The sequence below is a fragment of the Tigriopus californicus genome, chromosome 6 (genome assembly GCF_007210705.1).
Source record: "Tigriopus californicus strain San Diego chromosome 6, Tcal_SD_v2.1, whole genome shotgun sequence".
Classification (NCBI taxonomy): domain Eukaryota; kingdom Metazoa; phylum Arthropoda; class Copepoda; order Harpacticoida; family Harpacticidae; genus Tigriopus; species Tigriopus californicus.
The window spans coordinates 12,926,840-12,941,184 of record NC_081445.1 but is presented as its reverse complement, the minus strand read 5'-3'; the positions used below and the strand labels follow the sequence as shown (position 1 = coordinate 12,941,184).

The 14,345-nt window shown below is 39.7% G+C and overlaps 3 protein-coding genes across 7 annotated transcripts in view; 2 read left to right on the top strand and 1 right to left on the bottom strand.

The window, feature by feature from the left end:
* The window catches only part of LOC131881836 (NPC1-like intracellular cholesterol transporter 1), a 19,468-nt gene extending 15,458 nt beyond the window's left edge, over nucleotides 1-4,010 (top strand). For 2 of the 3 annotated variants that reach the window (XM_059228809.1, XM_059228811.1), the window contains 2 exons: nucleotides 2,061-2,334; nucleotides 3,509-4,010. In XM_059228809.1, coding sequence (XP_059084792.1) covers nucleotides 2,061-2,334; nucleotides 3,509-3,855 — 621 coding nt within the window. In that variant the 3' untranslated portion in view covers nucleotides 3,856-4,010. Of the gene's footprint in view, nucleotides 1-2,060; nucleotides 2,335-3,494 lie in introns of all 3 variants that reach the window. The other variant, XM_059228810.1, reaches the window with a different exon arrangement.
* A 961-nt stretch (nucleotides 4,011-4,971) lies between these two features.
* LOC131881835 (uncharacterized) lies at nucleotides 4,972-7,188 on the top strand. 2 transcript variants are annotated; one of them, XM_059228808.1, is made up of 4 exons: nucleotides 4,972-5,184; nucleotides 5,297-5,442; nucleotides 6,458-6,598; nucleotides 6,663-7,188. In XM_059228808.1, exons 1-4 carry the CDS (start codon nucleotides 5,172-5,174, stop codon nucleotides 7,008-7,010), a joined length of 648 nt encoding a protein of 215 aa, XP_059084791.1. In that variant the 5' UTR covers nucleotides 4,972-5,171; the 3' UTR covers nucleotides 7,011-7,188. The 2 variants fall into 2 exon arrangements, with proteins under 2 accessions (XP_059084791.1, XP_059084790.1); XM_059228807.1 differs by lacking the exon at nucleotides 4,972-5,184 and having other exon boundaries at nucleotides 5,191-5,442.
* Nucleotides 7,116-14,345, bottom strand: part of LOC131881834 (extracellular serine/threonine protein CG31145-like) — a 10,835-nt gene continuing 3,605 nt past the window's right edge. Inside the window, exons 1-9 of one of the 2 annotated variants that reach the window (XM_059228806.1) lie at nucleotides 14,015-14,147; nucleotides 12,466-12,760; nucleotides 12,192-12,398; nucleotides 11,863-12,130; nucleotides 9,774-9,984; nucleotides 9,038-9,129; nucleotides 8,217-8,429; nucleotides 7,459-7,725; nucleotides 7,116-7,392 (exon numbers count right to left, since the gene is read on the bottom strand). In XM_059228806.1, the coding sequence (XP_059084789.1) occupies nucleotides 7,282-7,392; nucleotides 7,459-7,725; nucleotides 8,217-8,429; nucleotides 9,038-9,129; nucleotides 9,774-9,984; nucleotides 11,863-12,130; nucleotides 12,192-12,398; nucleotides 12,466-12,683 (1,587 nt within the window). In that variant the 5' untranslated portion in view covers nucleotides 12,684-12,760; nucleotides 14,015-14,147 and the 3' untranslated portion in view covers nucleotides 7,116-7,281. Of the gene's footprint in view, nucleotides 7,393-7,458; nucleotides 7,726-8,216; nucleotides 8,430-9,037; nucleotides 9,130-9,773; nucleotides 9,985-11,862; nucleotides 12,131-12,191; nucleotides 12,399-12,465; nucleotides 12,761-14,014; nucleotides 14,148-14,345 lie in introns of those variants that run through there. The other variant, XM_059228805.1, reaches the window with a different exon arrangement.

The window sequence follows — 14,345 nt, the reverse complement described above, 5'->3', positions numbered from 1 at the left end:
GTTTTTTTCTCTTATGCGAACTCTAAGAGAAAAATGAAACACTCTGTTGGGCCTTTTGAGGTTGATGGGGAAGCCATTAGCAATGTAGATATTATGGCTAACATGCTTGGAGATCAGTTCTCTAGTGTGTTTTCAACCCCACTGAGTTCAGAAGCAACAGCTCATTTCTCTGAAGATGATTCTGTTGAATTGACAAGATCAGCCAAGTTGAGCGTTTAGATGATCTAGTAGCCACAGATCAAGATGCATTAGAGGGCATCAAGGACTTAAGGCTTTCAAGTTCTTCTGGTCCTGATGGTGTGACATCTCAGTTTCTGATGAGATGATCACTGGTTCTTGCTCCTGTTTTCTCGTACTTGATGCGTTGCATCTTGGATCAGGGAAAGTTTCCTTCTTCACTAAAGTTAGCTCATGTTGTTCCAATTTTTAAAGGGGGAGATAAGTCGCTCCCCAGTCCTTCCTCCTAGCCAGCACGGGTTCCGAGCACATTTTAGCACGGTTACCCAACTGATTGAGCATTTAAAGCAGGTCATTGCGGGACTGGAAAGGAACGAGTCAGCAGATGTAGTCTGTCTTGACTTTGCCAAGGCCTTTGATAAAATAAGTCATGGCCTTTTGTTGAATAGACTTCATGTAGTTGGGATCCAAGGCAAAGTTCTCAATTGGATAAGAAGCTTCATTCAGGATAGGAAGCAAATTGTTAAGGTTGAGGGATCCCTTAGTAACATACATGATGTCAAGTCAGGTGTTCCCCAATGTTCTATATTTGGACCCCTCCTTTTTATAATATTCGTTGCCCCGCTTCAAAAGCTTAGTATTACTGCCAGTCTCTCATCTAATGCTGACGATACAAAGCTAGTTTATGGTAGGAATGGCCAAGATTCCAGTAGCCTTGCAAATGACTTAGATGGAATCTATTCTTGGGTTACTAAGAGTAATATGTCCATGAACGGAATGAAATTCTGCTCAATGTCCTTCGGGCCAACTCCTTTGAATACTCCACTCGTAGATAATGGAGGTAAAGATATTGAGGAGGTCTCATCAATGAAAGATTTAGGTGTAGTTCTCCAAAGTCATAGAAAGTTCGGTGAGCATATCCTGTTGAAGGTGGGTAAATCTTTTCAAATGTGTGGTTTTATACGTTTAAGTCCAGAGATAGCATCACAATGCTAACTCTGTACCAGTCGATTGTCCAGCCACATCTTGAATAGGTCTCGCCCATTTGGGCTCCAATGATTTCAGCAGGTTTGCAAAAGCTGGAATAAGTCCAAAGATGACAGGAATGAGAAATCTCTCGTATTGGGAGAGACTAGAAAAGTTGGGACTGTACGTACAGTGTTCAGAGAAGGTACGAAAGGGATCTGATATTGTACGTTTTCAAAAGCATTCATGAGCTTTGTCCCAACCCAGGATTTAGGGTCAAGTCTAAGCGTGCGTTTTGAGAGCACCTTCAAGACTTCGAGAATCCAAGCTAGTTCGAACAATGAAGTCCACATCTCCTTTTTCTCGGGCTCCTTCATTGTTTAATTTGCTTCCCTCTGATATTCGTAGGGAATACGTAGGCCTTGTTGATTCGGTTGCATCTTTCATGTCAAAGTTGGACAAATTTTTATGTAGCATTCCAGATCCACCCAACATGCAAGGACTAGCTCGGTCTGCCAACTCAAATTCGTTGGTAGACCCAATATCATGAAAAGATTAAAAGGTAATAAATAGACGAATTATAACCTTTCATTTTAATAATACTGGGGATTATATTCCTTGTAGTGGTTAGAAAAGCCCGTGAAAAAATAAACAAAAAATGTCCTTTCACAATTGACGACAGGGTTCCGCAGAGGGCGTAGGTTCGAATCCCGCCTTAGGACAAAAACTTGTCAATGTATTGTCTTTTTGCATTCCAGTTTATCCGGCATATTTATTCAATACTGCAAGCCACGACTCATTGAAACGGTCCAGTGACAAGAGTTTTCAGTGGTCAAAGAAACAATTTACATAAGATATATCGTCTATTCCCACCCGTCTTTCACTGCGTCTAATTTCTTTTCATTTACGAACCCTAGAGCATTGTTTCGGAGCTCATTCGGAATCTGGTATTGACCTTCGCCACTATCGTGGTCGTGACCTTATTCCTGGTGGCCAACATTCGGGTTTCCCTGTTCGTGCTCATTTGTGTGGTCTTCACCGTGGCCAATGTTTGCGGGTTTGCTCATTTTATGGGCCTCACTATTGAAATAGTGACTTCCCTCATCCTAATCTTGAGCTGTGGACTCGCTTTGGACTACGCCGCTCACATTGGCGTCGCATATCTCTGCTCTAAAGGCCAAACCAGAAAAGGTGAGAGGTTGAGCGGTCTTCTGGAGGACGCAAGTATTCCAATAAGGAATGATTTTGAAGGTTTAAGTGATTCCATTTTCTTCTTGCCGCTAGAATCAAACATCGTGTCATGGGCCCTTTAGGCAGTCGTAGGCGCTGGGACTAGTTTGGATTGTTACTTGGTTTTTGCTCTTTTAGTACTGTCATGGCCTGAATCATGCATGAACGCTATAGTTTTCAGTCAAAATATAGGCCCCCTCCTTAGTTGCACATTTCGTTAAAAAAAAATATCAAATACTTGCAAGAAGAATTTCTGTACTTCAAGCGCATAAGACTTGTTAAATTGAAGGAACTGGTTGCCGAATTCAGCTAAGTTTTTTTTTGCTAAGATATTTGGTGTTTGATATACGGCCCATGACGTGCTTTTTTACCAAGAAGGTAATGAAATCACTTCAACCTTCAAAATCATTCCTTATTGCATTCTTTCCCTTAGATGAGAGTCGATGAGCAAACAAGTTCGGAAAAATTGACTAGTTTACGAGTTTTTTTTGAGTTGCTGAAACAAAAACTAGGAGTTGAACCCTACTAGCCTCTCAGTACCAAATTGGTTTCGAAATATGATGCGTGAGTCTTTGGACTGATTCTTGAGTCTTTAGACTGGTTCTTGAGTCTTTGGACTGATTCTTGATTCTTTGCAAAAAAGAACAAGTTTGAGCACTTATTTACTTTTTTTAAGTGTAGGTTGCCTGATCGCTAGTGAGGGGCAAAAAGTGCAAAATTAAATTCGATAGTTTCAGACACTTTTTTGACGCGTCACTCAATTTAATCTTTATTCGCACCTTTTTTCAATAATTTCTGCATAGGCATGACGTTTATTGTTACAAATGTATTTACACATAATCACTTTGAGCATGCCTCTGTTATCTGGGTTTTGATCAAAGAGGCATAAATGGGAAAATGAAAACAAGCAATTCATTCATAATTTGCTATTTGACACCCTCAAATTCGTTCAGGATGTGGAATGAATTAAGTTTCCGCAAAGTAACCATTACATTCACGTCAACCATTCCACAGATAAAGACTGTAAAATCGCTTTCCCAGAAGGAAGTACCTTTGTAGAAAGCACCCCCAGCCCTCCCTTTTCAAGGCATCATAAATCTTTTTAAATAATAATGTCACAGCTCTTAATTTTCAGAAAAAGCCAAGGAAGCTGCAGTTTCCATGGGGACAGCTGTGTTTCACGGTGGATTCAGTACGTTCACGGCCTTCGTTCTTTTGGCCTTCAGCGACTCCTACATTTTCACCACATTCTTTAAGATGTTCTCCATGGTTGTCACTTTTGGCCTCTTCCATGGGATCGTGTTCCTAAGTGTGTTGCTCAGTCTCTTTGGGCCTGTGTTTAATATTGATGAAGGATCGGAACCGGTTTTCAGTGCAGTGTCGCCAGATTCGCCATCTAAATTAAAGCTAAGGACTAGCCAAAGTCAGAATGACAATTCTGACTCTGTACCTATTGAAACGCAAGTCGTGGAAAAGTTCTGAATGCTCATCTAGATCAACTTGTGATAAAGCATAACAGTAATTGATCCATAAGACGTATCCCACCTACTTGTCGAAGTTAATCTTCACCCTGTTATTTGTGAAATGTTTTAGCAAAGTTTGTAGACTTAAAAGCAATAAATAATTTATTCAAACTAGTGACATTGTTTTATTACATCAAAACTCAACCATGGAAACCATACTTGATTTCAATCCGAAACTAGTTTTCAACTCAAAGATTAGCACCGAGAGTTTCGGCCTCCTTCGTTCAAAAGGCAATCGTCATATTTGATGTGGAGCAATAAAATCGTTGTTATATTTAAAATGGAAAATCATTGCTTGAATTGTTCATTGGGCTGAATTGTCTGGTCATTCGAAACCAGAGCGACCTTTAGCTAGAATGTTACTTTTGCCAAAGCTCTTTGTCGGATGCATAAAAGGAAAAATGACCAACTATCATTGCCGGCCCAACCGTGCACCTTTTATTATACTCGTTATTACCATTCTAGACTTTTTCCTATACGGTATAAACCAAAAGCCTTTAATATTTTCATTTAAAGTAAGAAAGCTCAAAATTTTCCCAAAAAAAACTGAACAAAAAAGTAGCTTTTTCATACCGCATGGTAGCATCCTTTGCAACTTTTGGGGAGTATCCCATCAAAAGGTCTTCGAAGAGATTCCTGTAATGAGGCATTAGATTTAAAACACGAAGTCAAAAAACTATAGTGTGTCAATTTTTGAGTCGCGGTAATTACACCGTTTCAAACATGTGCAATAAGTATAGCTATTTCTTCGAAAACAGGAAAGAATTCATATAATATCAATAGCAGTGCTTTGTCCACAGTCTGCCCTAATTGGTTCAAAAATGCACTTAAATTATCAAAATTGACAAAAAGCACACCAAACATACGAGAACTCCGACATTCCTGAGATCTCAAATACTTCTACAACATGAAAAGGTATCTGCAGGCCTTTGAACCCTGTCAATGTCCTACTTGTTTTAGAGCGAGAAATACAACACGCTAATTCAAGAACAAACTTGCTTCATAGATATCCTTGATAACGGTTTCCAATTAGGAGTAGTAACAAGACTTAGACAAAGCCAAGAATCCGTGTTACGCAAGGTCTCAGACGCTTTTGGGCCTGTTGTCTCGAAAGCATCTCTTCCGCGATTCAAATTGGACCCCGGCCAAACGACAGTGACCCTGAATTGCTCACTTAGTACTTTTCTTAAGTAGCAGAGCGAAATATGCAATATCTGACCATTCGATGAGGCACTGTAGATCGTATGGAGAGAAGTCCAAGGATGCATCATAAGGATGAGTTTCCAAGGTGAACAAACTGAGTGTTCTCGTAGTATGATTTCTGCTTTGGAGCATGTTCTTTCTCTCATGTGTGTGTGCTTTGCTCCAGATCCTGATCTTGTTCCACCTTTCCTTTGAAGGTCTGAAATGGGGTCTTAGTACGAAATTCCCTTTGTGCATTGTGACGAGCTCATCAATGTCGCCAGTGCTCAACAAAGGCGATATCATACTCGTGTCTAACCACTCCCATCAACAATACAACATTGGAGATATTGTAGTTTTTAAGGTAGGCGGGGACAGTCAATTGGGATATTAAGGATCTAGTGGTTCAATAACTAGGGTGCTTGCTTGGAAAGGGGGCCTTGAGAAAAAATGGGAATCCTGGGCGGAAGTTTGGAACACTTGTAAGTGCTTTTTAGTCGAGGTTTCAATTTCAAGCAGACATGTAGATTTTAAAGAAATTAAAATAGAAAAAATTCAACGCTCTGATATTTGAGATTGAAAAAGTAACGAACTGATATTTCAATACAATTTCAATGACGGCTAAACATATATAAAAAGAGTAGTAAAATGTTAGTCATGCAAATCATCAGTCCCCATCAACAATAAATAATTCAAAATAAGGTGTCGCTTTTTTTGACATGGGTAATTGAGATTTGATCTGATCGTTTCCATTGAGTTTTAGGAATGATGAGCGATGAGCAGCTCTCATTTGCTTTTTTATTTCTCATTTTTCTGCACACTTTTAAGTAAAGCCTTTTGATTGCTCATTGATAATTGAAGTCGTATGTATAGCCCCCTTACGTTGTACGAAATGTGTTTTACGTTCTGCACTCCAGAGGGCGCTTTGTCATTCAGCCTCTACCAAATAAAGGGCCATTGGGCCAATTCCTTGTTATTGAATTATGATGCGTTTGTGTTGTTTTTGACGAATTCTATCAAAATCTTATTTTCAATTAGTGCCTCGGGTCACATAATGTCAGGAAAAGAAATTGCGTCCAAGGCAAGGCAAGAGCAGTTTATTTAGCAATCTACCGTGCCTCTTCCCGTTTTCTTTGGGCCGTGTGACGTTGCAAGTAAGGGCCCTTACAGATAAAGAATAAATAAAGGCATATTCTTAAATGCAGACACCAACGAGAAGCAATGCTATATTTATCAAGACAAAAGAAGCTTGCAATTGATGTTAAACTCCAGTTTGATCACACCTGACTCGAATTAAGGTGCAAGCAACTGAATGTCCTTGGGCTCATTGCTTTATATCGAGAAAACGTGTTTTCTTATGATAAATGTTTCTTCTCTAGCTGGAGAGTCAATCACACCCGATCGTTCATCGGATAACTTCAATTGTGAGGCCACAACGACCTCATGGGATCAAATTGGAATCTCGTCTATTTGAGCAGGGTCTGAACGCCAAAACTGGAGGAAAAACAATTTGGAAGAAGGTAGACATGACCTTTGACCTTCAGATTGACCACCAAAACACAATAACTCGTCCATTCATTCCAGGACCAATTGCGAGTCAACAAGTATGGCAGTCTCCCATGGTCCAATAATATGAAGCGTGTTCCAGAGGTAAATAACATACCAAGTCATCGGTGGGACGCCAGCCATTCCCTCCACAAATCCCGGCGAAGACAAGCCATTTCCCATCGAGGGTTCCACTTAAGGACCACTGAAGGTCACTCTTCCAATTTTGTGACCCGTGGCGATCAGAACCGATTAGACGACCGTCTTTTGTATGCCAAAGATGGGATCACGTACTTGACGAGAGATCGGATCCTGGGAAAAGTTCTCTGGAGTGTTCCATATCTAGGACATCTCAAGAGGGTCCTCAGCAGCCTAATAGGATTATAAATGACCCACGACGAGAAGACCCCAAAGCCCAGCTCAAGGAGGGACTTCCTCTCCACCATTCATTCCGATCATGAACCAGGAACATCGTATTAACCTGACAAAGTATTGTAGTAGATCGACTTTCGCTTATATTTTTGATCCATATATTTGAATATCACAGTCATGACGATGCTTTGAAGTGAAGATGACTTTTTGTCGTGCTGAAGGTCGGACCATCAATATTTGGTTTCCTGCCCTGATCACACATGATGGGACTAGAGATCGCTCCACGTTAGCTCCACATTTTGTCCTCAATGCCTTCGTTCCCACTTGAATACAGGTCATCATGAGAAAATATCACATCTGAGATCTTCTCAGCTCCTTCTAAGCAGCTTCTCACCACCTGAAATTAGACCCAAAATTATATTCCCTTGCTCCACAAAAGGAACAAACAAGACCAAATGCTCACCTGAAGTATCATCCCAACTCGACGATCTAAGGCCAATAAATGAGGTTTGAGAAGAATTGGCTTCAACGGATCCTGATCCAGAGCCTCTTCCATGAGTTTGGAGAGTGGAACAGATCCCGAATGGAATCGATATAAGGAGGACAATGTGGAGGACCGAATCATGCAGCATTGATACAAGGGAGCCAAAATCGAGGTCTCGTCATGGTTGGCCTTGCCAAAACCTCGTCCATGATCCAAATGAAGAGGGTATGTGCGGTTACCAAACAACTGAGAGTAAATAGCAACGAGTAATGAATGCTATTCAGCATCAAGGCCGATCTTCATACTACTATTGAGTGAGCATTTGAGCCCCAGAGCCAAAGTGCAACACGAGCGATCATTAGGGGAGTGCAAAATATGCATATAAAAAAGTGGGCTACCAGTATGGATATGTGCAAGAAAGCAAGAAAGGACGGGAATGTTAATAGGCAGACACATTAAAACTATAAGATTGGAGTTTCTTACAAATTAGATAATATTTCTTTTTGCACGCTATCAGATAAATATTTTCAAATTGTTGTGTAATGGTTTGTGGAAAAATACGAGAAACGTGTCTTTGAACAGGTGTTTATTGCAAAAATGTATGTGCATTATTTACAATGCCCTAATCCAATACAGAATATTGCTAGTGCCATTTGGCAACAGATGACCCAAACCCCTTGGGTGAATTTACTTTTCGTACAGAAGGCCACAACCCAGAAGACAATTTGCTCACTTACCTTGATGGTCTCATAATGATGGCGGTCCATATTTCCCATGAGAAAGTCGAACACAGACATATCCATCAGGTCCAAGAGCCTTCGGCCTTTGTCGTAAGGCTTGACTTCTCTGACAATGTCACAATATTCATCATCCGTCTCCCAATTGGCTTTCCGACGTTTGTGGTAAGAGCGTCTCCACGGATGACGCCAAGTTTTCCGAGGAGCTATTGCCTAAAACGAAAATGCATGAAGCGTTTCCATACATGCTATTCCTCCGAGGATGAGTAACCGAATGCTTACGACACAATCGAAGTCGATAGTATTCGCCCACTGTGTTGTAAGCAAAGACTTGGTTTCGGAATGTGTGTCATAACCATAAAAGGCAGTAATCTGTTTAATTACATTCATCGTTCCCCGACCTTGACATGTTGAAGGTACTTGATTGATCAATGGAAAGTTATTTGACCTGAGTAACCTTCAAATTTCAAAGCACAAATTTGCCTCGGAATTTAAATTTTGGTCAGAAAAGGGCCCAAAAAGCAATATCTGCGAAACAAAGTGGGCAATTTAAAGCTCATGGTTCCCAAAAAATTGACGCATAACAATAGAACATAAAAATAAGGAGATATACTTTCGTTGATTGACAAATTACAATTCGTGGGGTAATATTTCTATATGGAATAAAGGTCCTTTGAATAATTTTCTCTAAACAAAATAAACCAAGAAAAAAACACTCGTGTTCAAAAGGAATTTGGTCTGATTTTGGTCTGAAGCGAACCTTTCCGCTTGTAGGGCCAATAAAATTTGAGCTATCTGTATCATGTTGAAGATTCGATTACCTTGGGTGGAAGAAAAGCGGCCAAACTGGCCTCCAGCATGTCAGGATTTCCGCAGATGGCATGACTGGTATCACAATAATAGCTACATTTGCCTGAAATACAAGAGAACGTGGTTGGCAAATTTGATATTAATAGGTTCCAAAGTGTGCCACTACACCGTTCTATGTACCCTCTCCAATCTTCATCTTCTGCTCGTGTGGTTTAAATATTCACAACTTGTCATCTCAAAAATGGCTGCACGTGCAATAAACCCGAAATATTGCCATAAAACATCATCGTGCACACATTTTATGGAGCAAAAAGCGCAAAACGAAATGATTTCCCATAAGCATTAGACCACAGTAACGGACAAATATTTTGTTTTTGGATGAGTATGTCATATTTTGTGAGTGCTAAACAATCTGGACACAGAGGTAGTTAAGTCCCTTTAAAGCAGGTTACATCTTAATTAGGATCTGACAGTGACACACCCAAAAAAGATCTCAGAGGAGATTTTACAAGGGTGGCTCAACAAAGTGTTCCACTTGGAAACGCTTCGACTGTCCACAACATCACTCCCTAACAAGGTTTGTTCCAACATATTTGTTGAAAATATCAAAGCACTCAACGCTATTCTAATGAACGATAAACTTTTCCATCCAACTCCAAAAATTTTTACACATAAAAGTGACGACACCCTTAACTATTTTTGGCCGTCCCTGTGGACATTTGTTCTTTGAGATTAAAAAGCGCTTACCATGAAAACACACATTTCCAGCAGGACTAATGAAAAAGGTCTTCAAAAGGTCTTGCTCGGCAAGTTCATAGATTTCCGAGGTGATGTTGAACCGACGCCCAACCACTGGAACGGCACGACGGAATCCCAAGAGACGATCCAAGTGGAAAGCAGCAATTTCAGCATTGTGCCGCTCAAAGTCCGTGAAGTAAAAATGGTTCGGTAAGGTTTCCTATGACACAAACAGAGACACCCTTTGAGTTCCAACACTATTTGTCTTGTCCTGAACAAAGCCCAGAATGATGCAGTTTAACTCCCTAGGGAGAACCCTGTCTTACAATGAGACCCTAGTTGAGGTTTCGCATCAACTGGGTCACGCTCAAAGAGTCATAACAAATCTATCATATGTAAAGGCGGCAAAAATGACGGGAACTTTTTTCCAAAAACTGCAGCTTTCAACGTTTTTTTTTTCATTTTAGTTCTATGTTTCCTTAGAAAAAATGGCCCTGTTAAAAGAATGTTCGTCATGGATTTTAGAGGAATGGAACTCTGAAAGCCAGTGGGTGTCGTTATGCATCTGGCATAGGACATTAACGTTCCTTTGGATTTACTTTGTTAAACAAGTTCAATGCAAGAGAAAAGTCAGGCTACTCATAGAGCCACTTGTCAAGAGAATCACAACTGTGTTTGCGAATGAAAACGGCAATAATTGAATGCTTACATAACTTAATGATAGCCTTGCCATTTTCTAATGGAGAATTCATAGGAGCTCTATAGCTATCTTCATTCCACTGGATTTCATGTCGTTAGACTTCATTAAAACGAAAGTGCTATATTTTGCTTTTTTCCGCTTTCTCGAGGAATGATAATGATGGAAATTGAATATAAAATACGGCATATTTTGAGAAAGCTCTGATGTTTCTTATCCATTGAATCATCCTTGACGACTTTGAAGATTCTCTTGCTTTTTGCTCTCCTTCTAATATTTGTTTACAGCTCACGGTTATTATATTTTCTGGTTAAATGTTAGCTCAAATGCCAAGACATCAAGATATGTTTTTCTTTGTCAAAAAAGCAAAAGGAGCAACTTTTGTGAAATACACATGTTAAAAGTAGCTCGGATAAAAACGTAGTCAATCAGTTTTAAACATACTCTTAGTTATGTAGTGACGTAAAATTTCATAAACATCTATTAGCACATGCTTACATAGTTATTGCCACTTAAAAGTTACGTTTTACGCATTAAAAGATCGAAAAATGGACTATTCATATTTCCAGTTATTCCCAAGGAATTTGATTGTCTTTTTCAATGAAACGACAAGAAATGATATTCTTCCGTTTTCTTTAAGACTTCTATATGAGCCATAGGTAGAAAAAAATGTCGCTTAAAACTTACAAACGGCATAAAATTACCTTTCATTTTACTTAAGTGCCAAAAGCTACACTATCCTATCATGTTCGTAAAATATTGAAACGATACATGTGACAGTTCAATTTTCCAAATTGTCACTGTTGCAATAATTAATTACTACATACTAGCGATGTTTGTATTCGACGTTAATAGAATATTGACAAAGTTCAAGACTAAGCTTGATTAAAGTTGCAATTGACGAGTATGGCATCACAATTGTGATATATTGACATTAATTAAGTTTTAAGTTGTATTGCAAATTATATTCGGATTTTTCTTCCTTCTACAGAAAAGTGAAATATTTCTATTTATATATTAAGCATAGAAAAAGCTTATTATATGTCTTGGCAATTGCTTTAAGATATAACCGGAGGAATTGGTAGTCAATTTGATGCAAATGCAATCTTTGAAAATAAGGTATCTTACCGTTCACTTAATAGATTTGAATAAAATTTTAGTTGGAGAGGCAACTAAGGTTACTTCCATCATCTATTGCTTACTTTTTGATAAATGTTATCTCTTTTTAGGTTTTAAGTGGATTAATATCCTAATCTGAGCTAGAATCCAAGATATCTTTTTTTAAATAAAAGTTGTTCCTTTTGTTTCAATAGCAACGAAAACTTTATCAATATTGTGAGTAACACCGTGAGCTAGTAGATTACTTATCAAAATACCCTCAAAAAAGGATTCGAAACGAACCTGCCCACGAGGAAATCTCATTGGCTTGAAGAGAGCTTGACCACCGTCTTCAAAGTCAAGGATGAGTTTGAACTGAGTTCCACCCTCCTTTTGTTCCAAACTGATCACTTTCAAAGTGTTCATGGTACTCAGTAGCTTGTTCACCACAGCTCCATCTTCCGGATAAACATACTTGTTCGTGATTCCAAGTTGAAATTGTTCCCACAGGGTTGAATTGGGAAGTAACTGAGAGAAACTCATATCAGCTATACTCGTTGGTTTCTTGTGCCTGGAAAATTATTGAATATAGATAATAGGGCCACTCGGTGTGACGTGTTTCAATCACTTACTGATCTCGTTTAAAATTGTTTAGGATGTTTTTCCAAGGCGCTTGGGCTGTGATGACTTTGGAGAGGGCCTCAAATATATCACTGAAACCATCATCGGCATACGGATTAGGTTTAGTTGAAGGTACCACGGAACTGGGTCCAGGTTTCAGCCTGGAAAGGCTTCCAGTTGGTGATGACTTGTCATCATTGGCAACACTGGCGTCTCCACTGCAAAAGACAACATTGAAATGGGATCTTCAAATTTATAACAACATGGCATATTTTGTACTCAAACCTCTGCATGGATGTCTTTTGGAGGTTTCTTTGTTGAAACGGGGCATCTTTGGCGTCGTTTTGACTCGATGTTTTGATCACACCATGGATTTGAGACGGTTTGGTCACTTGGGGGTCAATCGGTAATCTCTGCAGGTTTGCCACTTCAACGACGGAAATTAACACCAGGGCAACACTGAAGCCTAGTGCTGCCATAATAATCCTCTCCTTCAGCTTCATTGCTCCCACGTCGAAGTCGTTGGTGATCCCCTCGTAACCCTCACATTGTGAAAATCCCAATCAAGTTGAACTTGATCCTTCAAAGAGCGAGAAACTTACGATCAAGATCGTGTTCTGTTTACATTTGACATCATGGGCGTCAGAAAGTTGGACGGTTTCCAAGAAAATGTCCAGACTCTCAGGGTTAAGGTGTACGAAAGCAGTTTCATTCCCAAGGAAACATCGGTTCAGAAGGTGACGTCGATATGATGGCTTATGCCACAAAACTGCGTGGTTAGACCGCCAAATATCTTCTTCTCTTTGGTTGGACGGAAAAATTCGAATTGAATCATAGGATCTGACCACATTCATAATTGAGGAAGAGGAATGGCTTCATCTATAGAAGTACGCGGTCGTTGTCCGAATTGCGCCTTATTGCACTAAAGAGGCATGTAACCTTGCCGTGTCCAGCATTCAAATTGCTGCTATTGAAATGTTCAAATAATGACAGTTTCGTGTTTTGTTGCCAAATCTAAAACTTACGTGTGTCCTTCCCGATTCCGATTTGATCGGATCTTCATTTCGAATCCTGCCGTGCACACGGCTCTATTGACTTTTCAGATTTCATGACGTGAAGTTCTAATCCTTTTTTCCATAAATTGCACTTAACTTCACTTATAACATAAAGGAAAGTACCTTAAGAATTGAGTCGAAATCTTGGAAAAAAGAAAGTTAGCCCAAAGTGCTATGGCCTGATCATACAAACGCCACTAAATACATGCTCTTGGTGTCTTTTCATTCACCGCTCTGACGCAAAAACCATTGTGCTTTGGTAACAAATTGAAGACGCCGTCACCAACAATTCACATCTGTTGCCGATGAAATGAAATAAAAATTGAAAAGAGTATTTCTCGTCTTGCTCCATAAGTCAGCCTTTTCTCATACGCAAGTCTGATATTCGTTGTAGCATTGAATCCATCCAAGAACTGAACCAAACAACGAGTCCTTAAGTGTGACGCCAAAAATATGTTGAAATGCTGAATTCAAATAACCAGGTGCTCGTGAAGCAGAAAACTTGCGGTGCACTGACCGAAAAACGATCTGTAGAGATAATCAAATTTTGCTATTAAGACACGGACAAAAAAATTCCTACTACATACAATCTCATTCACTCGGCTAGTTTTAGCCGCTGTACATTTCGCCACATTGTGAAACCCATTCCAAATCGTCAAGAGACCTCCATCTGCGCTGGATTCATCGTCCATATTGTTCGAGTCTATTGACAAGTTTGGGAGCCAACTGTGCACTTACGTACAATGTCAGACACAATATCAGAACGGTGCTTGACTCACCCGGTACGAATTTGTTTACTGTGTTTCCTCGATCAAATGGCAAGGAAAGTTGAGCAATGATCGGAATAGTTATCAGGTTGAATGGCCATTCTTTTTTTCCTTTTTGTCGACAATCGCGGCGTTTTGANATGTACATACTAAGTTAGACATGGGAGTCCATAGAGCAAGTTAGCGTGGACTGCTGTACCGTACATCCACCTTGGCCGTGGCAAGGAAAGTTGAGCAATGATCGGAATAGTTATCAGGTTGAATGGCCATTCTTTTTTTCCTTTTTGTCGACAATCGCGGCGTTTTGAAGTGTAGGATGACTAGATGAGCGAATGAATGCGCT

Coding starts and splice junctions, on each gene's coding strand:
- LOC131881835 (XM_059228807.1), top strand. CDS start 5,230: ATGTTCTTTCTCTCATGTGTGTGTGCTTTGCTCCAGATCCTGATCTTG. Junction 5,443..6,457: donor GAGATATTGTAGTTTTTAAG/GTAGGCGGGGAC, acceptor TTTCTTCTCTAG/CTGGAGAGTCAATCACACCC. Junction 6,599..6,662: donor GAAAAACAATTTGGAAGAAG/GTAGACATGACC, acceptor CATTCATTCCAG/GACCAATTGCGAGTCAACAA.